The sequence below is a fragment of the Perca fluviatilis genome, chromosome 11 (assembly GCF_010015445.1).
Source record: "Perca fluviatilis chromosome 11, GENO_Pfluv_1.0, whole genome shotgun sequence".
Lineage (NCBI taxonomy): Eukaryota > Metazoa > Chordata > Actinopteri > Perciformes > Percidae > Perca > Perca fluviatilis.
This window is the reverse complement of record NC_053122.1, coordinates 34,253,932-34,281,744: the sequence shown is the minus strand read 5'-3', so window position 1 is coordinate 34,281,744 and position 27,813 is coordinate 34,253,932. Positions and strand designations below refer to the sequence as shown.

Below are 27,813 nucleotides of genomic sequence, written 5' to 3'. Positions count from 1 at the left end.
GCAGTGCGTGTGTGTGTGTGTGTGTGTGTGTGTGTGTGTGTGTGTGTGTGTGTGTGTGTGGAAGAGGGGCGGGGGGGTCACTACAGATGTCCTTGCCTTGAGCCTTCTCTACATGAAAATCTGCATTGCTCTGGGAGAATGGCTGGCACACAGTAACATCGCATTATACAGCAGGAGTCAGACACAGAGGGTTACATCTTAATGAGGAGAAGACACACTGCTTAAGGGGAGTGTTGCAGTATAAAACAGACCGGACACTGGTTACATTAAAAATAACCACCTGCACTTTGCTACTTGGAAACATTATGATATCTCAACATCAGAATGTAGCCGCTATTTAGTTCTGTTCTTGACACAGGAATGAAGATGCATGGTTAAAAAAACAAAACATAATAACATACATAGATGTTGGTGTTCACAGGGTTAGCCAGGTTCGGAAACATTAAATGCAGCAGAGGAAAGGGTAAGTGGGAAAGAGAGAGAGAGACAGTAGGTGGGATTGAGAGAGCCGCAGCAAACTCTGAAAAGGGAAAGAGAGCGGTCTACGTGAGAAGCACAGGAGCTTGCTGCCCTCTAGTGCCACACACTCCAGTTCCCTCCGTGGCAACAACACAATATGACACAGCCGAGAAGAGAATGAATTATTCATAAAGGACGGGATGATAAAGCAGTATTTCACAGATCTTAGATACGAGATGTATTTGATATCACACGGCTAATATCAAACACATGCTTGTCTCTGCAAATGAATGTAATCTTGATGACGAGCCGCTGTTTTTGATACTTCAGGACAACGGCTTGGCTTGTATATGTACACAGAAGCAGTATTAATGAGAGGATTATCACATGTATCGCGTCAATGATATGTTATACAAGCGGCCTAAATGGTCAATCAGGCCCTTTTTAAAGCACCTGGGTTACATGCCTATTTTTCTGTTGGCTCACCAGTGTTGGAATGTACTCAATTACTGTACTTAAGTACAAATTTGAGGTACTTGTGCTTTACTTGAGTCTTTTCTTTTCATGCCACTTTCTGCTTCTACTCCGCTACATTTCAAAGTGAAATATTGTGCTTTTTACTCCACTGCATTCATCTTTACAGCTTTAGTTACTAGGTACTTTACACATTAAGATGTTTGCACACAAAACACATGTAGTTTATAAATCATATTTTATTATAAATTAAACTACCCAACTATATACAGGCCTACGAGTCCACTTGAAATCATTAGACCATTTAACACTTAGTGGATTGACAGAACTGTTTGGATCGTTTCCAGTTTCTAAAATGTGAGGATTTTTCTGCATTACTTTTAATAATTCAACTACATTTTCCTGATGATACTAACATACCTTTTACTTAAGTAATACTTTCAATGCAGGACTTTCACTTGTAACAGAGTATTTTTACAGTGTGGTATTAGTACTTTTACTTAAGTAAAGGATCTGAATTCTTCCAACACTGTAGCACCTCCTCTCCTCTCAGTTTTGTGAATGTCAACAGTTTCAGTCCCCCACACACACACACACACACAGATTACCCTAGTAGTGCCAGTCAGCAGCAGCACAGGGGCGGTTCTGGTTTAATGTTTAAGCTTTTACTCCCCCCCCCTCAGTTCTCCACACACACATACACACACATTGGCCAATGGCCCTGCGTGTGCGGAACTGAGCACCGGGAGTGAGTCACCTGAGAGACTGAAGAGGCTGAGCTGAGCTGAGTGGGCCTGCTGGGCACGGTGGCCATTTTACAGTACGTATCAGTTCCTGGTCCCTTACAAACAGCCTCTCCAAGTCCATCTGCATGACCAGAGAGACAAGTCGGGGTCTGAAAAGGTGAGAGAAGTAGCTGGTTTTCAGATTTTTGTCATCGTCTTAAAAACAAACATGCTCTGTGTTATTAATGTGTTCCCACTTTGTGGCAGTTTCCATGACTGTTGGCTGTGTATTAAGAGGTCGTGCAGTAGCTTGCTGTGAATCACAGCGCAGCTTAAACTCTTCTGTTATTAGTCGGCCTGAGCTGGGCTGTAGTCATGCTGTGGTTCCTCTCCGAGTTGTTCTGCCAAATCAGAGTGTGGTGTTTGTCTAATACCAACCCACACTATTTGATTCATGTGTTTAAAGGTCTATTCCGCTACTTCTTCTATTCTGTTTTCTGACCTTGTTTTGGTCCGCGGCCCCCACACATACTGTGATACTTAACATCACAAGTAACCATTTTGCAAACAAAGCAGATGGGCTTTTAGAAATCTTCATTTTTCACCCCCCCTACCATTTCACAACAGTTCCTTCATTTCCATTCAATATGAAAATCTATTAGCAGACTCTTGAAACTTGCTTGAGTTGTCCAATCCAATGAACATTAAATCTGCATTCTTTTATTTTTTGCCAAAGTCTCAGTTAAACTGCATTACCATGTAATGATAATGTCAGGCTGACGAAATAGAAAGAGGCCTTTATGTTTACCGTGATGGATTATACACGAGTCAATAAATTTTAAAGCTGCTATAATATAATATTTTTATTTTAACAAGGGATCAAATAACTACTTGTAAGTGAAAATGGTAACTCACAGGGCACATTTACACCTGGTATTAACATTTGCATCTGGATATGATATATGGCTAATGACTCCGATCCACAGGTCTTTTCATTTACACCTGGTGTTAAAAGGTGTTCTCATTATCTGGATTCTGCATGCATTGTGATTAAAATATCAAGATGCAAATAAGTTAGGCTGGGCTGGCAGACTTTTCAAAAGACATGGCGTGTCCCAGGTCGAGGAAATCGATGACACAACCATCATTCTTTACTCTTTTTTTCTTTTTCTTTTTTTTTTACATTTTATTTGGTGGTTTTACAGTTTATCACATACAGGTCACAGACATTTACATCGCATTGACAAATACTGTACTTGTAACAACAACCGGAAACCCCAACCCTTTCCCTCCCTACAAAAGCCAACACGCAAACCAAGAAAGTAGATCAATAAAATGAATAAATCACAAAACGGAAAGTTCAAGTAAGTGACAGACATAGTAACAACGTAATAAAAAAATGAAAAAGACAAAAAAACAAACTTTAGTCAGGGCATTATTCACAGGTCAAGTATTTCAGCATCCTCAGGATTAAAAGAAGGTACAAGGGTGCGTTCTTCTGGTCCTTGATGTGCTGCAGCGCTAGAACCTCTGAGGGTTGCCAGACAGTTCATATCTCAGTCTCTCTATGTGTAAGATGCCCTTCATCAGTTCTACAAACGTCATTCCTTTCTAAACGACTTTTTGGATGGAAGACTTGTTAACTTGCTAGCTACTGCTTCTACTTGTAGCTGCGTGTTTTGTCTAAATGAATGTGGGCACACTGTGTGGACAGCGTGGCTGAGATCCGATCACAATGCGAGCCTGACCAGTTAATAAATATGACTCTTGCACATTCACAGTCATTTGGATTTGAGTCAAAATGAGAAACGTGCGAGCTACTGAGGCCCAGGTGTGTTAATTATACATTTTAATTATATAAAAATACTATAATTATGGCATAGGCAATGCTTACATGCTTATTATACATAACAAATGATTTCTGGTTTTGCCCCCACAGTTTCTCCCTCTCCATGCCTCACAAGGACTGCGTGATTAGCTCTTTCTCAATGAATCACCCAGATCAGCCCGCAGCATGAAAAGCTGGAGCAGGAAATTCAAGAGACGAGAGCCTGACAGCGTGCTCGGGTCCTCCTCTAGCAAGAGGAACTCCATTAGTGATCCACCAGTGCCTGTGTGGGTTACTCACACACCCACACCAGATAATATCACAGATGATGGTGATACAAACTCCATAGGCTGCACATCCAGCACATCCGCACCGTACGCGGAAAAGGAGGAGCAAAAAGGGAACATGAAGGACGGGCTGAAATCCTTCGTCCTTCACTCATGGGGGGGCTTCATCCATAAATGGACAAAGGGAAATGACAGTTTGAATGCCTCTGAAGCCAGCACCAGTAGGATCCAGATCTTTCCTAATGGCACCAGGGTGAGTCCTCCTGTAAGTCCCCTTCTGGAGCGCAGGAACTGGGGGGAATCGCTTGGCAACTCGAGCCAGAACTCCCATAAGCCCTTGTTAAGGGAGAGCCCTTCTGATGATTTGTTCGATCAGGGCCCGCAAGAGGAATCTCTCCTGACCAGTATCCACCCTGCAGAGTACTATGCCGAGAAGCTGGAGGTCTATAACCTGAAGTACTCTTATTTGAAATCCTGGCCAGGGTTGCTCAGACTTCTTGCCGGACTTCAGCTCCTATTTGGGGGCATGGTCATAGCCTGTGTCATCTCTTACGTACACAAAGACAGTGAGTGGTCCAACAGCTACGGGATCTATAACGGTGCATATAACAATGGGCTAGGCATGTCTGGGTACAGCTACAGAGGCCCTATGACCCCCTTTATACTGGCAGTGGCTGGGGTCTCCTGGATTATAACCTTCATGCTCTTAGTGATAGGAATGACTATGTATTATCGCACCATACTCCTCGACGCCCCCTGGTGGCCCCTGACAGAGGGCTTCATCAACGTGGCGCTGTTCCTGCTCTACATGGCAGCGGGGATCGTCTACCTGAATGACTTGAACCGCGGGGGGCTGTGCTACACGACAATCGGCGTTAATCCCATCATAGCCAATCTGTGTCGGGTTGATGGGGGCCAGATGGCGGGAACAGCTTTCATATTTATCAACATGGCAATGTATCTGGGAAGCTTCCTGGTGTGTCTGAAGATGTGGAGGCATGAGGCCGCACGTAGGGAGCGGGAGTACTTTAACAGCAAGGTACAGGTCATTAAAGCCATGGAGATTTTAGATGAAAGACAAGCTCATTGAAATTCAAAGTGTGTGTGTGTGTGTGTGTGTGTGTGTGTGTGTGTGGGTGTGTGTGTGTGTGTGTGTGTGTGTGTGTGTGTGTGTGTGTGTGTGTGTGTGTGAGGGGGGAGTCATTTCATAAAAAATAATGAAGTTCTAAGTTCGAGAGTTGAATTTAGCTGGATATGGGAAGAGCTCCTCATGGATTCAGTATAGGAGTGTGGTTAAATTCACTATATAAGGCCTGTCTGTGCTGCTCAGTCCAGACTCATGAACCATTCGCACATAAAGCTACAAAAAGTAATGCACTGTAATGCATTATTGTTGTTATAAGTTAATTTTTAGGAATTAACTTGTAAATCAACACAGAAGGCTGAGATATTCAAACACAAAATGTGTGCATGGCCTTCAGCAGCTACCAAACTTTTTACTGTTTGCAAATAGAGTCCATGTCATCGAGGCTCACAGCCACCACCTACGAGTACGAAACAGCATGGGCAGCTAATCTATTTGATGTCAAATAAGAAAGGGTGAGAGGCCACGATTGAACATAATAATTCCATCTCCCAGCTGAGGGAATGCAACTTTAGAAGCTTAGCTTGTCGAAAGCAAAAGAATGGGGCAGTTCTTTTCTCTGGCTGTAGCCTACATTTATTTATTAATTTTTTTAAATTAGGAGTAGCTTAACCCAAATTTTTCTCCGAGGCCTTATAATAATGGTGACACAGGCCTGTACACATAGTGGTGTACAGTCACATATTTTCATTTGCTGGACTCAAATTCTTTTTTTTTTTGTCTTTTACCTTAAGCCCCAGGAGGAGTTTCACCAGTCCATCCCACTCACCCTTCAAAAGAAAAAGCACATATCATTCAAGGATGGAAACGATAAAGATTATATAAATCCAAATGCACTCACCACTGAGCTCCATAAGAACCCGGTCAGCCTGTGCAGAGCCACAGCGCCTGAATACACCCCCAAAGTACACATCATCGCAGACTACATCATGTGAGTGAACGTTTAAACTCTGCATGTTAAAGGGTTGTATAAATATTCCGACTTTTTTTTTCTCCACAAAATATTTCCCTCTATATATTAGCCATACGTGCTAGATGTCGAGCCACGTATTAATCTTCCTTAAAATCCTTCCCTATAGAAAGTATCCGGAGATCAGCTGCGTGGAAGAAAGGGAAAAGTACAAAGCCGTTTTCAACGACCAGTATCAGGAATACAAGGACCTTCACAGAGAAATGATCACCACCCTAAATAAGTTCAGAGAGCTGGATGCCACGATGGCACGACTCCTCAGAGAAGGAAAAAGCCAAGAGGTGAGACGGATGTAAAACAACCTTTATTTAACCATTTCATTAACTGTATAAACCATTTCTGTGATTGGCTTCCACGATTTAACTTGAGGTGAAAAAGGTCCTTATTAGGCCTTCTTATTTGCATGCTAAATATATCTTTTTCTGGATGGCTGTTTTATGTCATGTTTTGTGCAAACCATTTGGTTTTCATTCTATTTATCTTTTAGGATCAGCAGAGGATTCAAAGCATTTTGAAGAAGTATCAACAGAAAAAGAGGGTAAGTTTGTGAAAAAGTGAGGGCACTATTCCCCTCATGTTTCCCATCTGTTCACTCTCAAACATTTGGAAAAAATAATTGGGCAATTATATCATTTAACCCAGAGATGTGTTAGAATTGCTTACTGTTGTGTAAACACCCAGGTCACATTTGCTTTTCTTTAATAAAGCTGTGCACTGATGCAAGTAATATTGCTTCCACCGTTAAAATTGACTTGAAATTCTAATTTAACGCAGCTACATTACAGAATGAATCAGGCAAGACGACAGTTAGCAGAGGGAAGGAGAAGAAAGGGACAGATTTAGGTAATGGAGAGGTTGCAGCCATTAATCAAATAGATTATTTAATGTGCGCGTTTTCACAGGACCCCGGCTTCCTCGAGAAAAGGGAACGCTGTGACTATTTGAAAGCTAAATTAAGCCACATCAAAAACAGAATCCGCACTTTTGACCAGGAAGCCATGGAAAACGGTCGGACGTGAAGAAGAACAGAGAGAAATAACCTTTTTGTCACTGATTCTTTGTCTCTTTTTTGCGATTTGTTGCTTCATTGATTGCATTGACTGTATTATATTTTGAATGGAAACCGTGTTTTGCACTCAGGAATGACTAAATAGATGATTGGACATGTTTCTATAGCATCAACATGGAACATGGTTTTTATTACTCTATTCTTACATTTCTAACATTATAGGGCTAAATGATAGATTCCTTTCGTACGGCGTTCATGTCATGTTGAATTTTCCTTGTTTGTAACATGTTGATTCTAGTGTAAATGAAAGTTCTGCCAGTGATTGCAATTTTTATAAAATAAAATAAATCTGTGAATGTTTGTATGATAGTTTCTTTAACTTACATGTATTGTATGCTGTTTCTTATTTGCACTGCCATTCTATTTTTCCTCCACAACTTATTTTTGACCCTGTGTCGGCAGTTGGTTGTATGTTGTAAGTATGTGGGCTAAATTGTTTTGCTGCTACCTCCAAGTGTTAAAGGGGTGTTTGATAATCCATGATTTTTATTGTCCTTTAGCTTCATAATTTCCTTAATAGGCTTCAGAGGGGTTTAGTGAGTATTGAAAGCCATCTTGGCACTAGTATTTTGAGCTGTTAACCTATCAAGCTCAGTAAACAGACACTTGAAACATTTGTTAGTCAACCATTGACTTGTTAGCCTGATACATTGGTTAATACAGAACACCAGAAAGACATGCATTTTAATCACTGTTTGTTTTGAGATTGTGCCGGTCCTCTGGCTGTATATTTTAGACAGCAGTTAGCCTCCATAGAGTTAGGAGCCTGATAGGGTTAGGGTTAGGATTAGGTTATTTGTCAACTAGTCTCGCTTCTGGCTAGTCCACACAGCATTCAGGGGTGGGAGAAAAACGTGCTTTGGTTTATTGGCATTTCTTTAAACCAATCACAATCGTCTTGCTAAGCATGTACGTTGAACATGTGTACGTTCACAAGTTGTTTTAGTCGTGCAACAGAAAACTCAGATTGGACAGATAGTCTAGCTAGCTGTCTGGATTTACCCTGCAGAGATCTGAGGAGCAGTTAACCATAGTCCTCAGAAATCCACCAGAGTTTAAAACGCCAGCACAAAGAAAGTGGAAGGAAACAGACATCCGGCCGAAAAGAGTAAAATCCGGCGGAATTTCCGGCGGCAACGGGGCAATCCCAGAAGTGGAACGTCGTCGATATAAACTAGTTGTCCACAGGCCATATGTAAAACAGGTTGCAAAGTGACAAAATCTACCCTTTCAGGAAACCAAAGAACTTGAAATACATCTTCTATTACTTGTTAATCCCCTCCCACATGTCATTTTTTTTAAAGATTATTGCTTAAGCTTTTCCGCCTTTAATTGATAGGACAGCTAGGTGAAAAAGGGGAGAGAGAGAGAGAGGGGGAAGACATGCAGGAAATCGTCTCAGGTCGGACTCAAACCCTGGACCTCTAGTTTTGGCATTGGCATTGGCATGGTTTTATTTCAGTTAGCCTAATAGCTGATTTGATTTGCATTGAGAGATGATCTTATGGAAAGTACCCCATGCCAATCTCTAGGTATGGTGAAGGGTATGTGATGATGTGGGGATATTTTAATTCCAAAGGCCAAGGGGACTTTATCAGGATGCATAGTATCCTGGATCCATGAAATAACTGGCCTTTAAAAATAGACATCTGCCTGCCTCTATGAGAATTTAACATAGGGGTGTACTGACTTATGCCCCCTGTATTTTAAGGACGAACATTTATTTATTTACGATACATTATTCATTCACATAGAAAATTGGTCTCCTTAAAGGTTGTATTTTTTCTAATTTTTTTTATTAAGGCATTAAGATCAATTTCCAGTAGATGATTTTTTTTATTCCTCTTTTTAGTCAACTTTAGCATGGGTGTATTTATCCTTATCACTGTATATACGCTATAAAAGTTCAGAGAGAAAAAAACTAAGGTGACATCTTCAAATTCTTCATTTTTGTCTGAACAACATTCACCCAAGAATACATTTCTATATATTTAAAAAAAAAAAAGTATATATAATGTTATGGTTTGTCCAAACCTCCCTAAATGAACTGCACTGAGAGTAGCCTAAGCCTAGTCTTTACTCTTTCATTTGGAATTTGCTGTAGCCTATAGGGGCTCTGTAAGAGACCACGTGACGCCGCCGGGTCATTACCGGGTGAACTGTGCTCCCGCTGAGACACAGTGCCGCTCCGCAGCTTTCATTTACGGGCTTTTTTTGTTAAGAAAAAGTATCCATCATGGGAAATGACTCGATTTACGATCGTCGCTGAGGAATAAAAAGGACAGTGTGCTGTTGAAGAGGAGACTCCCATGAATGGCGCGACATCAGATCAGCTGAGCTGGACGGGTGCCAAGTTTAGGGGAAGGTTTTCTACCTGGGTAAGTTTACACTCCTAACTTTTTTTTTCCAACAACATTGCTTAAGTTGTTAGAATGTTCAAATAAATATGTCATTTTTTATTGTTGATCAATTATCTGACCTGTTGAATGGTTGCAGAAGTAATAGCCTGATAATGGAAGTTTAAAACATGCTGTAGATATGAAACCGTTTTATATCTATGTTGGAAATGACTAAAGTGGTCAGATCTTACACGTGGAATAGAGAGTGGACAGAAGCTCAATATTTAGTCAGAAGTTGAATTTTTATCTTAATTTGTTTTCATGTATTTTGTCTAGTTTAGATGAATGACGATTAAAGAACAGAGAGAGAGGAAAGTTATAACTTACATGTTGCTATTTATTCTCTTAACTTATACTTATTTATTGTTATTATCTTTAGAGTGTCTTGTACTTTTCCCATATTCCTTGCAGTGTGAAATAAAGGATTTTGAATCTTGAAGTTATCAAGAAAGAAAAGCTCTTTCCGTTTAGTTTATTCTGACTTTCTGAGAGCAAAATTGAAAGGTAATGTAAACCATGCCAATGATTAAAACAAACAAACAAACAAACAAACAAACAAACAGTTCTGCCACACCTGACTGGTCTTATTTTGGAGCTTCCCCTTTTCTCTGAGTGAGCACAGGTGCCCACAGCAAAGGTAACAGAGCAGGGGAAGGAACAGGGCTATGCTTCTCCTCCATGCATGGCTGCCCAGGCTGCCCCTGATCTGCTGTCTGTCTGAATTATTGAAGCCTGTTGGGTTGTGTTCCTCTGGGGTGATGAATGTGATGGGTCTGCACTACTAGAGAGAGGGTTCAGGGATGGGCTGAGGTGAATGAAGGGCAGAGAGGTGCATGCTGGACACTGGTGGAAGAAGTAATCAGATCCTTTACTTCAGTAAAAGTACTGATACCACACAAGTAAACGTCCTGCATTTAAATTGCTACCTAAGTAAAAGTATGTAACTATCATCAGGAAAATGTAGGATGCTCAAAGTTTTAAAAGTAAAAGTGCTCAATGCAGAAAAATCCTCACATTTCAGAAACTGGAAACGATCCAAACAGTTCTGTCAATCAGTGTTATGTTAGCTAATCATTTCAGCTGGACTTGTAGGCCTGTATATTGTCGAAACTACATCTATTTTTTGTGCAAAAAATCTTAACGTGTAAAGTACCTAGTAACTAAAGCTGTCAGATTAATGTAGTGGACTAAAAAAGTACAGTATTGCTCTCTGAAATGTAGCAGAGTAGAAGTAGAAAGTGGCATGACAAGAAAAGACTCAAGTAAAGTACAAGTACCTCAAGTTTGAACTTAAGTACAGTACTTGAGTAAATGTACTTTTACTGTTTCATTCCACCACAGATGCCGGACAGCAAAAAGTGCTGAAAGGTCTAAGCAACAGGCATTTAGAGTATTTGATTTCCTGCATTCACATTTTCAATTTCAAGAGTCTAGTTTACTTATCAAGGCATCACTCCAGAGGATTGAGATAACTCAAGGTTAGAATAAGACTATGTGTCACCTTCAAAACTGCTGTTAAATACCTCACTTTGAAGTGGTGAAACATGTATAAGTGATGTAAAGTGATGACAAGGACATTGCTTTTACCATAAATTAATTTAATCCTATTTTCCCTCCCTCCTCTAGGTGAAATTGCAGTGATAGCCTCTAAACCATGTATGAGTCTCGGTACTACGATAGCCCCCCTGTGTACAGCCCGCCTTACAGCACTCACTCCCACAGCTTCTATCCCCCAAGGAGCGTCCGCTCCCCCCAGAGCCAGTATGCCCCCTACACCTACGATGTCCCTCCGGGCTCCAACTACATTGAGGAGAAGCCTCAACACTTCTACCGCTGGTTTTCTCCTCCTGGTTTCGTCAAAACCTTCCAAGGAGTTACAGTCCTCATGTGTTTCCTCATCTTCGCCTGCGTGGCTTCCACCTTGGTGTGGGACATGAATGGATTTGGGTACGGGGGCTACGGTGTCGGGGCCACAGGGAGTATCGTTGGGATGGAGTCGGGATATTATGGAGGCAGCTACGGCTATGGTAGCTCCTACATGACCCCACAGTCTGCCAAGGCGGCCATGATTTCCATGGCGGCCATTAACTTCCTGGTTTCACTGGGCTTCCTGGTGGCGAGTTTCTCACGGTCACGGATCATGAGGGGATGCAGGTTCTACCTCACCGTGTTCATTTGTGACATCATCTTAGCTGTCCTTCAGGTGAGTCTCACTAAATGTTGATTCCCTTTCTCTTGTCAGGATGACTTTAAACATCACACACACGACAACATGCTGCAGTTAGGTGAGGGTTAAGTAGGTGGGAACAGAAAACAGTTGCTTATTACACATGAAGCAAAGACACATTTGGAGTCATTTTTCTGGCCATCTGAAGAATTTTATTCTAATATTCACTCTCCTTTTAGCTCTGTTTTGGTCTCCACCAGCTCCAGAGGGAAATATCTGTCTCTCCAGCTGCTAAATGTGTTCACCTATGTTCACCAGCTGGTCGTTAACTGTGTCTGTCTGCTGTTTAATCCTGAACAGGTAGTGTACAGTCGGTTTATAAGAGTTTTTTTCGCAGATAGCTGCTTGCTGTCTGGAAACAAAGTCGCTAAAAATGGTGAGAATAAACCACAACAATAAAGTTGAGGCCAGAAAAAATCTAAAGTATGAGCTAAAAGAGGCTAACGAGCTCCGCAGTGCTGAGGGGAACTACAGATTAAGGTTTACACATTTGATCCATTGTTTATGTAGCCTATGTAAAAAGATTGATTAGCACATCTTTAAGCTTGATGTGTCACTATTAGGGGAGTCACGATTCTCTAAATCCACGATTCAAGTTGACTTTCGATTTTAGAGTCACGATTCAATTACATTTTCGATTTGAATATTTTCTTTTCAGCAGTGACGACAGTGCCACAGTAAGAGCCTCGAGATGGCAGGAGGGTACTTCACAACAAAAGTTTCTTTCTCAAAATGAATTTCTCAAATGCAATTGAATGCACTATTAGTTTAACGAGGTGAACATGAACACACAATGGAGTCCCGTTGGAGCCCACATGCTTTACCTTTGTTGTTTGTTTCCATCACTCACTCACAGGGAAGGCAAAGTGTTGCCACACCGGTGACTTCAGGGAAGCAGGAGGATTTTCCAGTTCTCCGTTATCTCAGACTCAGGCAATGGCCATGGTGTCTTAAAAAGAGCAGCTGAAGGCTACCGCTAAGCTAACGTTCCCATGTGTCTTTAGCTTCATGCTACGCTGTGTCTGTTGTTTTTTTTGTTTTTTTTCTTCGGAAATGCGCAAGTAGGCGGGGGTGGAGAGAGAAGAAGAAATACTGGGGGAATTGACGATCCTCATTTTGATCGATTTTAAAATCAAAATCGTGACACCGTAGTCACTATCCACCCCAGCGTCCTGTTTCAAAAAGAAATCATCACATTAAACTGATGGTTCGGAGTAATTTCACCCTAGGGTCCTTTGCACCATGACCTCGAGCCAAACACCCCCCCAGAAGCTTTTTTCACCTGGGTCTAACATTGGGAGAGTTAGCGTAGAGTAGCGTTATCAGCTGAATAGCTTAGCGCAGGGGCTAACGGACCCACGTTTGTATCTTGTAAGTTACCCCACTAATAATGCCCGAAATGATACCAAACGTCTACAAGTAGTACAAATAGGTTATGCTCTCATAAAACGATGGATTGGAAAGTTTGTAAGTACACCAGAAGTTTATGAACACTTGCCTGCTGGCTTCTGCTCTCTGCTGTTGTTGCTGCTGCTGCTGCTACCAGCAGTAAGACGAGTGCTTAGGGCTGTCTACAAATTACAACACCGAAAAGAGTTACAACAAAAATATTTATTAATTCAATGATTAAATAAGGTAATGTCTCCAAACTTACCTCAATTATTACTTGTCTCCTGCTAGTTATACTACAGCACTTACTTTAAAAAAAATTAAATTAATAATATTTTTTGTTGCATCTTTTTCGGTGATGTAATTTGTAGACGGCCCTAAGCACTCGTCTTACAGCAGCAACAATTGTTTTTTACAAACTTTTACAATCCATCGTTTTATGAGACGCATAACCTATATGTACTAGTGTAAACCTTTGGTATCATTTCGTGCATTATTAGTGGGGTAATTTACGAGTATACAAACGTGGTCCGTTCCCGCGCTAAGCTATTCAGCTGATAACGCTTACTCTACGCAACTCTATGTTAGACTGAAATTGTGTTTAATCTAGAATGAAAAATTCGAACCATCACTGAGGAAGTCATGGGAATGTCCGGAGTTCAGAGTTAACACTGAACTAACCATGCATGGCAGAAAACTGACTGACTACATGAGAACACTGGTTGTGTCTCATTCAAAGATAACATGGAATGCATTTAAATCATTACTGTGATTAAACATGCTTCTCTTTTGACTTCAAGGGCATCATCGACATCATCTTTGTGATCGGGGTGAACCCGATGTCTCAGAGCTCCCAGAGCATGCTGTACAATCCCATGCTGATGATGTGCCAGAGCATCCAGGGCAGTCCCAGCCTCAGCGGCAGCATTGGGGCCGGTTTTCCAGGGGGGTTCCCCATGTACAATCAATACCTGCACCACTACTGCTACATGGATCCCGAGGAGGTTAGTGGGATTATTCCATTTTGTTTTCATCTTTTCCATGTAATTCCATCCTGATCTATGATTTACTCTCTTTCCTCAGGCGGTTGCATTAGTGTTGGGGCTGATGGTGGTGTTGGCCCTGGCCCTGTCTGCTTACTTCGCCTACAAGACCCGCAGCAAGATTTGGCGCCATGGCAAAGCTAACATCTACTGGGACGAGTCGCTGCTCAGGTCGTCAGAGGGCCAGGATGTACAGGACTGGGTGAGTAATGTCTCCTATGTTTTATCATTTATTTCTTCATATTTTAACAGAGGACGACTGGGGGATTGTGTTTGTGTATATGAGTGAGTTCGGATGATATACTACTTACAGTAAATCCACGAAAGACTTGCAGTTTACGTTTATTTCTGTTTTTCTTCTTCAGCCAGACAACCAAACAAAAGCTTATGATCTCATGTTTGCTCTTTTCAAGTCACCTGCACGTTTAAAGCTCAGGGCCGATACATACACATCGTCAAGTCTCTCAGCTCGTACCTAGTGACCGTTTGGTTTTGTAGACTCCCATGAACCCGCTGCTGTTGACTCAGAGAACGCTGCTGTTTATCTTCGGCACACCCGGGTTTCACTCTGTCTGATCATTAACCAGACCAGTGATAACAGCTGCATAGAAACCATATAAAAAAGGAGCAATAAGCAATGTTATACAATTTCCTGTTAAAGTAAACGGGTCAGGAGGATGTAAGAGCCAGGTTTTAAGTTTCAGGTTGTTTGAGCAGATAGTAGGACACATGTTTTTCCTGCACACACGTTTTCAGGATGGACTAAATCATTTGAAAGCAGTTTAAAAGACATTTGCTTAAAAAAAATGTATCTTTTTCTTAAACACAGAACCATTCAGACAATTACTAATGATGTGTCCATATCAATGGGGACGTCAGCGCTGACACTATTCTCTATATAATTAACGGAAAATTATATCTTTGTCACATTGGAACATTTGTCGTATTGCATCGCGTAAATCCAAAACCATTTGGAAAAATTAGGAAAGGTATCAAACTGTGTGTCAAAGTGGCAGAAAATCTTTTGGGAACTGGCAGGTATAACTTCATAAAAAAAAAAAGATAACTTTTACACACAAAGACTCTTCATCATAAATTGACAGGTCTGGGCAAATACTTGAAATTACCCATGTTTTGATGACTATTACAGACTTTTGACTAGGGATGGGTATCGTTAGGATTTTATCGATACCCATGTGGATATCAATACTGCTTATGATTACCAATACTACTGTTTATCTAGTTATAATTTGGTGCAAAAAAGATTCAACAGTTATTTTATTTTTACTCTTTTGCAAAAATAAATTAAATAGATTCCTGAGTTTCCTGTATATGTAATAAGGGAGAAGTCATTGCTACAACCGTCTGGTCTAACAACTCAGCAGTACAAAATGAGTTTTATCTGGTTGTCAGAAGCTGAGCAGCTTGTCACTAAAATGAAAATAGTTAATTTAATTAATTAATAATTAAAAGTTGTGTAGCCTAACACATTTTAGTTTAAATAATCATTCCCAGATGCCCAGTGGGCGCCCGGCGGCGCCACATAAAAAACGATATCCGTGTCTGTTTGTACAGGAGCTTATCAATACTTAAGTACTGACCAGTCCTATCGGTTCTCGATACCCATCCCTACTTTTGGCAGCTTTGGTAGCTTTGTGATGTTGTTATACTGTGGATGGGTATGGGTAGGGTTGGGCATCGTTTTGATTTTAACAATTCTGATTCCAATCCCAATTCTTCCTTTCGATTAACGGTTCTTATCGATTCTCTATGCTGATTCTTTGAGGGTTGGAGTTGAAAAAAACTTGACGCGTTTTAAATTTGGAACTGATCGGATTCAAAACGATTCCAATAAAGAAACAATTCCGGAATCGTAACTTTTGAAACGATTCCAAGCTGAAACCGTTTCTCGATGCCCAATCCTATGTATGGGTGAACAAAGCAGAAATATCTGGCGACAGTTTGAGAGCCGCTGTCTCAGACCGTCAGAGCGCCAGCATTTAGCAGGTATTCCTGCTGCTTTGGAGCCCTGTGAAAGCTGTGCTGTTTGTACTTCACAGCGGTAGCTTCATGTGGTATTTAGCAGTGATTAATCTACTACAGTCACAGTGTATCATGCCCACCATGACTCATTATGAAAAGGGAAGAAAGCTACTCAATCACTTTATCCAGCGGGGCCCTGGCCTATATACCGCCTATCACCGGAAAGGGTGCAGCGAGGCACTTTATCGAAATGCAGGCCTTATTCTGGGGCACTCTTGTATTGCAGTGAAGATGCTTGCCTTGCAGGGAGGCATATATAATGTATGTGGCATGTATAATGTATAAAAAAGGTTGAGTTGCCTCAGTGTTGCTCTGTGAATCCCTTCAGAGCGTGGTGGCGCTAAATGATTCAGTATGCAAGATTAGACTCCTGGCAAAGAAGTCATTTCCCTGTGTTTTGTACTACATTTTTATTGAACAGAACTGGAAAAGATTGTAGGATAACGAGACAAAAACAAACTCAATAGGAGAGTTTAATGGTATTTAACAACACACAATGAATAAGTTTGAGTCGCTTATTATAAATAGGCTCTGGAAAATTGTGATGCCATTATGAATGAGAATAATCGGCAGATTAATCTGTAATGAAAAGAGACACTGAAAGCTCCCTCTCTCCATCTTTAGAGCACATCCACATTTCCTTGTCCCAGTTCTTTGGATTTTCAGCAGAAAGTGTCAATTTCACACAAACACTGACCGGACTGTCACAGTCCATGCAGCTTTCTGGGACTTTCTCTCCACACGGAGGATCATCTTCCGACTCCACATTCATCAGATCTATTTCACAGGCTGCTGTTCTTTCTCCAGACATTTGCATCAGCTCACTGGAGAAATAGGTCAAAGACTGGAAGTCATTAATGATGCATTATACAGTAAAACAGTAGAGTACATGAGACATAATACAGCTTTTGTGTTTGCTGTACTCTGTATATCATTTGTTTTCTTATGACCATGCGTTTTATTTTGGTGACGTTCCCCCCCCCCCCACACTTCTGTGACTGTAAAGGGTGGTCACAGTGCTGTGTTGTGCTGTAGGTGTTAAAATTGTCTATTTGATAAGCACATCGTGCTGTTTTATTCTGCAAAAGAGGTGCTCGGCTGCTTGTTTACCTGATAGTTCAGGAAGATGGAACAGCAGAAATGTTTGTTCCATCGTTTCACTCCTGTCTCAACCTTTCTCAGTGTGCTCTCTCTCTCTCTCTCTCACTCACACACACACACACACACACACACACACACACACACACACACACACACACACACACACACACACACACACACACACACACATGCATGCACTCCTCCACTGGTAACGTGCGTTTCATGTCAGACCCAGTTCAGAAAATTGTTTCTGTGTGTTCCCTTTAAATTAATTAGTTCTGATAGTTGTTGAAAGAAATTGAGTTGAGACACTGATCAGGGGAAAGAGACTTCTGCTCTCCTTTTATTCTAATGCAGTTTGTCACAATGTCCAAGGCTAGTGTGTGTGTGTGTGTGTGTGTGTGTGTGTGTGTGTGTGTGTGTGTGTGTGTGTTTGTCCTGTATCTGTCTAGCATGCATGCCTGGCAGTGACACAGCCTCTCTCATACGAGTGTTTTTGAGCGCAGTGTGCCGTGCAGCGTAGACAGCTATAGCTCTCCACTTCTGTACTTCGTTGCTTATGTGACAGATTTAGCCCAGAAAGGTTTTTTTTCTTTCCAGCATAAAAAATGCATCTGACTCTCCCTGATTCTCATATGCATCATAGAGCTAAATTGGGCATTATGTGTCAGAATACTACAGTGTTTTCCCTGGGTTTGTGGAAGACTTTAGGTGCATGTATTTGGCGGGGTTAGGGTCCTCCCTTAAAAGAAAGTTATATTTTTCAGTAAAAAAAAAAATCTAATTTACACAAGATTTTACATTCATTCGCCTTAGGTGGTGACCAAAACAACTTGGGTGCTGCCCGTAAGCCTTATAGCTGTAGGGAAAAGCCTGACAATATAATGTGTATTTTCTGTTTATTGAATATTTTCTGTCTTATTACATCTCATTCTAATGATCTGCACTGCGGGGGAACAATCCTCGACATTAAATGAAGGCATTCGGATTTCAGTCTCCTGATGTTGTCTTAGGTGAACCATGTTGGAGAGGTGCGCAGCACCCAACAGGCACCAACCGTCGTCGTATCAGAGAGAGCAGCACCTGGCCTGAGGGCAGAGAACAGTGTGGTCTCCTACGGCAACGGAACAGTCAGCGTCCACAGTGAGGGATATTATAAAAGCAACAGGTGAGTGATGGTCACAGCTGATGAGTCTGACACCAGAACACTACCGTGCTCAAAACACAGGGCACGTCAGAAAAACATGTTTCAGTCCTGAACCTTGAAATCTTACTTCCTGTCAGAACAATGATCGATACCTAATGTTCATCTGCTCTCCAGACAATGATTGAATAATAATAATAATAATAATAATAATAATAATAATAATAATAATAATAATAATAATAATAATAATAAGGAACACATATTCTTCCCTTAGTGCAGGGGTCTTCAACGTTTTTTAAACCAAGGACCCCTTAACTGAAAATGAGACAGAGCAGAGACCCCCTACTACATATATTGTAGAAAATGAAGTTGCAAAGTCCTAAAATAATGGCCTAAGTCATTTTTTGGCAAAAATGATTTTCTTGCCTAAATTATCTCCTCATGGTGCTGGCCATCTCTGGTAAAATTGCCTACATCCTCAGTTGAACAGGTCATGTGATTCTAAACCTTTAGTATAATGTCAAGATCGTGACTTAGGCCGTTTTATTTTGCCTAAGTCAAAAGACAATGTGACTTAGGCAATTTTACAAGCTTTTCAAAATGGCAGCCGCTTCAAGAAGAACAAAAATCTACCACTCTATCACTGAAGTTATTATCGGGATTCAGGGCTCGTCCCCAATTGGTAAGCGATGAGGTTTCTGTTGAAGGTTTAAAATTGCCTAAGTCACAAAGGTATGTTAAAAAAATTTGCCTAAGTCATTTATTCCTCTTATGTTGCATAATTGACAGACATTGTTATTGATAGGTATCACTCCCACAGAGAGGCCCTGCCAGATTACACAGGGCCATCACAATGTCAATAGTCATCTATTGTCATAACAATTTTGAGTGAAATTATTAATAAATATATATTCAGTATTTGTTTCAGTTTTTTGTGTTTTCTGAAAAACCTGAAAAAATGACTTAGGCCATTATTTTAGGAAGGTGACAATATTAGACTGGGCCTACAATAAAGTGTACAGCGGCCTAAAGCCTTTATACATTTTTAGTGCATAGAATACTAAGCTATTAAAATAATAATTGTTGGTATGATTTTGTAAATCATGTTTTTAATGTTAAGCATACACAGTGGATGAACTGGATCTGTAGATGTGCTTAGTGACTACCTTAACTATGGGCCAGTAAGCCTATCATCAGTGGGGATTTATATTTGCTAATAATATGTTGGATTCATGTTAAGACATTTTAATTCGAAAAAACTTTCAAAAAAGACTTTTTATTGTTTTTGAATTGGAGGGATTTTACTTGCTATTTGTCTGATTTAATACAGAACACGTGTTCTGTGGCTGATAGCTACGTTTAGAAGTCAGAGAGACTAAATCCGTTCAGATGACGGATCATCTACAGTCTGTCAGCAACAGAGCATTTTAACAGCTACTCTGTCATAATAAAAACAACTGGAGACTGTGTACAAGCTGATATATGGGTCTGATAGCATTTTATTAAATCGGAATCTGCCCTAATAGGATGTGAGTGTTTCTGTGACTTCCTGTTCAGCCCGAAGGCTGCTGGAAACGGCTGGAAAGTGTCCGACTTGACCGCAGCTTTTTGTCACCGCCCCCGGTTGCTGCTGCTGCCTGCTCTCGTTCACTTTACAGGCGAGGCGCAGCTCATCGCGAATGAGCCTAATGTTTCAGTCAGAGGAGCTGCAGCGGTGGGCAGTGAGAGAAACATAATGTGTTTTTTGAACATCAAAGCATGTAAACCTATTCTAGTAGACCCCAAGAGAATAAAAATGATGCTGATAATGAGTAAAATAGGGGCTCTTTAAAAACTACTGAAACTCAAAGTACTTGATATTAGAGGTCCAGGCCCGGATATACTAAGAGAGCTTAAACTCTAATAAATAAAATAAATAAATGCAACATATATGAACATATATCAATCATCTAATACCTGTCTTGCGTTTCCATAGTTTCTCTGCTGACAACAGTAATGGTCGGGGTGCTGAGCCTTTGTGCCAGAACGGCAGGGTCACAGTTGGCTCCAGCAGCTCCTCGGAGGAGACTGACAGCATGAGGAAACCTCCTCCTTATCACGTGGAGAAGGAACGGAGGAAGGGCCGAGAGCCCAGGCCTGCTGCTCGGGAGAGGATGGAGTCCCCGTGTGAAACCGGTTACACCACCGGAGACACTGGCAATGAGCTGGACCGGGACCACACAGATAACCTTTACAGGTGGGCCACTTCTCTGTTGCCTGCCACTTAAAGGTCCCATGGCATGAAAATTTCATTTTATGAGTTTTTTTTAACATTAATATGCGTTCCCCCAGCCTGCCTATGGTCCCCCAGTGGCTAGAAATGGTGATAGGTGTAAACCGAGCCCTGGGTATCCTGCTCTGCCTTTGAGAAAATGAAAGCTCAGATGGGCCGATCTGGAATCTTCTCCTTATGAGGTCATTAGGAGCAAGGTTACCTCCCCTTTCTCTGCTTTGCCCACCCAGAGAATTTGGCCCACCCATGAGAGAGAGAGAGAGAGAGAGACATCATGGCTTTCAAACGAGCAAAGTGGCAGTTGGTTAAGGCCACACCCCCACCCTCCACCTTGTACCCCCCCCCTCTCTCCTCCTCAATAGCTACAGACACAGAAATGGCACATCCTAAGGAAAGCTCATTGTGGGACTGGCTCTAGTGGCTGTAATTCTGCACCAAGGCTGAATTTCAGGAAAGAGACTTCAGATACAGTATTAGGGGACCACTAAGGTCTATATAAAAGAGACTTCAGATACAGTATTAGGGGACCACTAAGGTCTATATAAAAGAGACGCCAGATACAGTATTAGGGGACCACTAAGGTCTATATAAAAGAGACTTCAGATACAGTATTAGGGGACCACTAAGGTCTATATAAAAGAGACTTCAGATACAGTATTAGGGACCACTAAGGTCTATATAAAAGAGACGTCAGATACAGTATTAGGGGACCACTAAGGTCTATATAAAAGAGACTTCAGATACAGTATTAGGGGACCACTAAGGTCTATATAAAAGAGACTTCAGATACAGTATTAGGGACCACTAAGGTCTATATAAAAGAGACTTCAGATACAGTATTAGGGACCACTAAGGTCTATATAAAAGAGACTTCAGATACAGTATTAGGGGACCACTAAGGTCTATATAAAAGAGACTTCAGATACAGTATTAGGGACCACTAAGGTCTATATAAAAGAGACTTCAGATACAGTATTAGGGGACCACTAAGGCCTATATAAAAGCATCCAAAAAGCAGCATGTCATGGGACCTTTAATACTGCAATCTTGGTGTGCTTGTCATCTGAGTAAAGCACGTTTATTAGTACAGCACATACTAAACGGGGGCAGTTCAAAGTGTTTTTTTCATAATTCATTAAAGCAAAATACAGGAAATACAACCCAAAGCATTCAAATACAAACTAAAAGGGTAAAAGCCAATTTTTAGATTTAAAAAAGTATCATAGTGTCACAGCTAAAAATTGGGGTGACGATGATACTTAAGTGCAGGGCCGGATTGGGACTCATTTTCAGCCCTGGACTTTCATGCCTTAGACCGGCCAACTTTACTTCACGAATGACTATATTAAAAAAATCTAATCAAAACCTTAGTATATAAGTCTGCAATAGCGCCCTGTCCTCTACATTCTTGTAATTCGGTGTATTTTGTAAAATCACTATTTCCAAGTGTTGCCTCACAATGTAGATTTATTAGAAAAGTTAACATCTTAACAACAACCCAATGATGTTGAACAATATCAGAATCTGTTTCTGTGCAAATAAGTAATCACAGATTAAATAAAGAACAAGATACATTGTATTGCACTTTCTAATGACACCATAATCTATTTTTTCCTTTGAATATTTCATACAACTTTCATAATGGGTCACAAGTAATATTTGGTCATAAAAAGTGATTATATTGTAGCTAATCTGATCATGTTTGCTTGTTCACACACTGTGATACAACAGTTTACAGTAGATGTGCCATCCACACTGACAGCAGCTATCCCTGATGCACACTACTGGCTCTGCTTCTGACACTAAATCACATTTTATAAGTTGTCATAATTCTCAGCACAAATCTCTCCTTTTTACAAAGCTTTCTGATCAAGTCAAGTCAGTGTCATTATGGTAGTGCTGAATCATCTGGCATCATTAATTATCCCAGGGCATTTTTCATATAGAGCAGGTCAACACCACACTCTTATTAATTCATATAATACTCAGTCAATGATCAACCCTACCTGCCCAAATTGGAGTTCTGGGCTCATATAGCTGCTGCTTGGTAACCTTACTGGCTCTTCATTGTCACTGTTAGCAGCAAACTGGACTAGTAGGCCTACTAGCTGCCGCTGCGGAGCTACAAGAACAAGTTTGATTCATAAACATAAACGCTGATTTGCAGGCAATTTTCCTAACTAACTTAGCTTACCCGTCTCAATGTCTTCATTTGGTGTTTTGCTCAAAATAGAAAAAGTTCATCTGGCCGCGTCACTTTCTAGAGCTCTACTTTTTAAATTGACGCTTTTTCAGTGCCGTTTTGCGCTTTCTATTACCCGTTTAAAACAGCTTCTTTTTGCTTGCGGTGGCATCCTCCAACAAGCACCAGTGACTTGTGTATGATGACGTTTTTTTTTTTTTTTAGCAAGGTACTGCCGTCAGAGGACTCCGAACATAAATAGGTCATCATTAACCCGGCTGCACTCTGTGAGTGGGCTGCATGAATGAAGAGAACGGTGGGCTGCAAGAAAAAATAAATACTGTAAATACAAAATGTGGGCTGTGAGTGCAGGCAGCATAGGGACAGCATCCAAAATATTCAACTATGATTTCAACCCAGTGCCATACCTGAACACCGGCCCTCACAACCAAACAACCAGACCGGCCCACCGGGAATTCTCCCGGTGCTCCCGATTAGCCAATCCGGGCCTGCTTAAGTGACCGTAATCCAACTGAAAGACCTTTATTTCAATGAGTTTCACTGAATGGCTGTACTGTCTATAAGCTCATTCAGATGCCTTTCCTCCCTGTAAAATAACAGAATATTGTTTTTTTTATATTGTTTTGTAGTATAAGGCAGGAAAAGGCTGAGTTTAAAGATGCTGAATATCATCTTAAATGTTGGCTATCAGCAGCATGATGCAAGAAAAACTCAGTGTCAGTTTTAAAAACTAAAATATTTAGGACCATTCTTTTTCTAATTAATCACAGTATTAATGGAAAGAATGTGCCAATGTCCTGAAAAAGTATTAATATTTTTTAGAAGAAAATGCTGTAATACTACAAATACTGGCCAGCATCACTACTGTCTTCAAGGCAATTTGGCCAACTCTTTCAATTATTTTTTATGTAATAGTGGTAAGAAAACAAGTACAACAATGCTCATTCCCTTCTCTTTTTGCCTCTGCCTCAATAATAGTTTGAATGTAATAATCATTTCATGTCTTCATGTTAATCTCCCACTCCAGGCTGTACCCAGAGATAACTTCAGACGAGCAGCGCTGGCAGTACAAGAAGGAGTTTGACTTGGATCTGGCCCGCTATAAGAGCCTCTGTGCCGAAATGGATGACATCAGTGACCAGATGCACAAGCTGAGCCGAGAACTGGACATGTTGGACCAGGGCTCCATTAAGTACCAGGTAGAGAAAAAAAGGAGGGAGGAGTGCAGAGTGGAAAAATCCACGACTGACTGCCAGGGAATATAGAGTCATAGCTGTGCCTTTTAATTATAAGAGCTTAGATCATCCTCAGTGGGAGTCTGTTGGACTGCCATAGAAACACAAAGCAGTCAGATGTCTTTTTTTGTGCCACAATATTAGAATTGTCTTGAACAGGTTTCTGCGGGGTCTTAAAAAGTCTAAACTTTCAAAATCTAAATTTTAGGTTATAAAAAGTCTTAAATTCGCTGAAGTATTGTGTTCTAGGTCTTAAATCATTTTAAACAGGTCTTTATTTTCCTATGTCCATGCAACGGTACCTCTTGTGCTTTTTATTTATTTATTCCGTGGTGCTGTAGGTCTTTCTTTCCATAGTCCAAATATAATTTTGTTGTCTTACAACAAATGAGACCAACATGCAATTTATATTGCAGCCAATCAGCTTTTGTGTTATTGGCGCAAGTCTCTTTCGGATTGTACCACAGACATAAGACAGATTTTATTCTTCAGCTATGGGGAAGTGCAAGTTTAGCGATACTTATAACCAAATTTAGGACTTAGTTGATGTTGTGATAAAGGTCTTATGTCACATACAGCAAACATCTCCTCACTATGCGCAAGCTGCCTGTCCCCTGAACACACTGTAAAAAAACGCGGTCTCTGTAGACAGCCTAGGGTCCACACACGCCAACAAAAACAAAGTGGTCCAACCTGAGGCCTGTACTACGAAGCAGGATTTAGCGTTAGCGAGCTAACTTCAGGTTCAACCCAGGATTTCTATATCACGAAGGTGGATCAGTTGTTCTCGGGTTCAATTGCCGTGGTAACTCATGCTGAACGCCTAACCTGGTCGGGAGCAGGTTAGGCGTAGCAAGTTGGAGATTATAGATCAACCGGTGTAAAAGCATCGCCTACTGACCAATCAATACTCGATTGATAACGGCGTCACCGTTCTTAAAGAAGATCAGGCGGCGGTGCGCAGAGAGAGAGAGAGAGAGAGAGAGAGAGAGAGAGAGAGAGAGAGAGAGGCGGGGGGGGGTGCGCTCATAAAAGTTTAAAAACATTTAGAGACCGACAACCCCGTTAACATTCCCTGATGGGTATTTTTATGAAATATATATATATATATTTTAATGGGAGGGAATTACATATCGGCTTCTTGAGCCGTGTGTTGCCAATGCGCTCATCGATTTGAATTATGTTTTTATATGTTTTATTTGCTCTCATGATCGCTTCCACTGCCAGGGTTGCAACTGAAATAATAGGCTAAAGCAACGACAGTTTATGGAAAGCACAAGTGTAATTATGGTCAGATCTTGGTCCTGACTGATGGGGAAGTGATATTGGAGTTGTGATTTAAACATCTACAGCATTGGCTATTTTGTTTTGCCAGCTTTCCTTCCTGTTTTAGGAAGCGGCAACTGTATTGTTTTTTCCTTGTAAAACCAAGTCTGTGTTCTTCATATTTATGTAGAATTATAATTTGCTCTTCTTATATATAACATAAGCGGCTCTGGTAGATGTTTGCGATTGGTCGTGGTGCGCAAACACCGCCTCTTTTATGTGAACGTGCGCGCCGCTGAAACCCTGAGTTGATTGAACTAGTTGATAACCAGCGTCGTGATACAGCTTATGCAGGACCGCGGTTGTTAGGTTAGGTGAAGCCGGACAACTGAAAGAGATCCAGGGCATGTTGATCTTGCTTCGTAGTACAGGCCTCAGGACCATGCAAACATACACAAACCGTGTTCCAGTGTTCAGCTAATAACAGACAAGAAGAAGGATTTGGGTTTTTGTAGTGCGCTGAAGCACAGAAGGGAGAAAGTGAAATGTGAAAAGTCAGCACAATTCAGTGAGAGAATTTGTATTCATTTTCAGGGTGTGGCAGACGAGTATAACCGACTCAAAGACCTGAAAAGGGTGAGTGGAATTAGATCAGTGGTCTCATAATGTGAAATTAAAGGAATGACTTTTTGGAGAATATGCTTATTTCCCTTTCTTGCCGAGAGTTAGATGAGATTATTACCACTCTCATGTTTGTAGAGTTAACATGGAAGCTACAGCCATCAGCTGTCTTAGCTTAGCATAAAGACTGGAAGCAGGGGGAAGCAGCTAGCCTGGCTCCGTCCAAAAGGAACATTTCTTGGCCGGGTGCAGTGACTTCCTTTAGTCTCAACTGTTACCTAGTTACCAAGTTGCCAAATTTAAATTGCAACTGAAATGGAATATAAGTAAGTAAGTAGTCTAGTTTAGACATGACAAAAAAGACATGACATGCCACTTTTTACAATATGGGACCTTTAAATAAATCAGCAGTTGAGACACCTCAGTTTTTGGCATATGAATTCACTTTCATTAATACACTTATACATTTATGGTACATGTTGCAGTGTATATTTGGCATTCTTCATACAGATGTAATTACAACACTTTTTCAAGTAGTTTAAAAAAACAGCACATTAAACTCATAAAACTGGGCAGGCTAGCTGTTTCCAACCTTTATGCTAAGCTAAGCTAACCATCTCCTGGCTGTAGCTTCATATTTAACATGAGAGCGGTATCAATCTTCTCATCTAACTTTCTACAAAAACAGTGAATGGGCAAATTTCTCAAAACGTCAAACTACTCTTCTATTAGTATTGCTGCTGCTTCTGATCATTTGGATTGTTTAATATCCGCTTGTTTAAATTTCTCTTTCTTCTAGACGTCAGACTATCAAGCAAAGAAGAAGCAGTGCAAAGAACTTCGGGAAAAACTTTTCCATATCAAACGTCTGGTGAAAATCTTTGACCAAGGTCTTTGTTAATATACTGTGTCTTAGTAATCTGTCCAAACGGCTGAGGATGAACACTGACAGATGTGTGACCTGGCTAAAGAAAAAAGGATGTATCCTCCATTTTCTCTCCAGTTTTACTGCTTTGCTGTTGGAATAGTAACGGTTCAGCCTCAGTCACTGAACCTTGAATGTTTTTGACCCGAATGTTTACAACTTCTGTATTACTTTTGCAGCTGTGAGAGTGGATTACTGTCGGAACAGCGCTACTGGTAGACTTTTCTCTGCTTCGCTGTAACAACATGGCACTGTTAAAATTATATTTTGTTGTACCTTGTGTTAGATTTTAGTTTCAGTGGCAATTTGAATTTAATACTTTTTTAATTGTTCCAGAATGTCGTAGTATGGGAATTAATGTCAGCTTTTATACAGAAAGAATGTCATGAGTGAAGATATAGCAACAGAAATGGGAGAAAAATATATTTATCATGTTCATACTTGTATTATGGTTTTCTACTAGAACATGTTTATGTGGTTTAATGTTCAAGAAACACATCCTTTTTCTCATAGTGTCTGTATACCTGTATTCACCCTCTGTCTGAAACGTCTTCTCTGATTGGTCAGCGTTTTCGTGTCTTCTGCATCTGCGCTCTCTGCGTCTCTGCACCATCATTGCAGCCGGGGAATGACTGTAACAGCACTCTAGCGGCACTTTCTACCTACTGTAGATATAGTTGGGGTTGGGTACCTAAACCCGGTGCTATTATGGCACAGATGCCTAAACGACCGGTACCTCTCATTTCGGGCCTGCGCTGCCCTCTGATGCTCTGAAACAGACGTTGGAGACAAAAGAAGCATCGCTGCACATGACGCTAGTTAACACTACACTTGGCAGCAGGTAACGTTAGCCTACCGTTAGCTAGTAGCTGGGTTAAACATGGTTCAAATGCTGACAGCTAAACGGTCTAACATGTGTCTGTATTTCACTGTAGAGGATTCCAACAGCAGGACGTACAACAGTCTGCAGCTGCCGTAGTCAGAAA

The 27,813-nt window shown here is 40.9% G+C and overlaps 2 protein-coding genes across 2 annotated transcripts; both read left to right on the top strand.

Moving 5' to 3' along the window:
* Positions 1-1,570: 1,570 nt before the first annotated feature.
* On the top strand, positions 1,571-7,256 carry ocel1 (occludin/ELL domain containing 1). Its single transcript, XM_039816982.1, has 6 exons — positions 1,571-1,836; positions 3,598-4,812; positions 5,652-5,848; positions 5,997-6,168; positions 6,375-6,425; positions 6,790-7,256. Exons 2-6 carry the CDS (start codon positions 3,673-3,675, stop codon positions 6,904-6,906), a joined length of 1,677 nt encoding a protein of 558 aa, XP_039672916.1. The 5' UTR covers positions 1,571-1,836; positions 3,598-3,672; the 3' UTR covers positions 6,907-7,256.
* A 1,853-nt stretch (positions 7,257-9,109) lies between these two features.
* On the top strand, positions 9,110-27,690 carry zgc:154006 (uncharacterized protein LOC563016 homolog). The gene is made up of 9 exons (XM_039816874.1): positions 9,110-9,334; positions 10,982-11,558; positions 13,772-13,975; positions 14,055-14,216; positions 18,172-18,326; positions 20,281-20,541; positions 23,808-23,979; positions 25,876-25,917; positions 26,702-27,690. Exons 2-9 carry the CDS (start codon positions 11,010-11,012, stop codon positions 26,801-26,803), a joined length of 1,647 nt encoding a protein of 548 aa, XP_039672808.1. The 5' UTR covers positions 9,110-9,334; positions 10,982-11,009; the 3' UTR covers positions 26,804-27,690.
* The last annotated feature ends 123 nt before the right edge of the window (positions 27,691-27,813 follow it).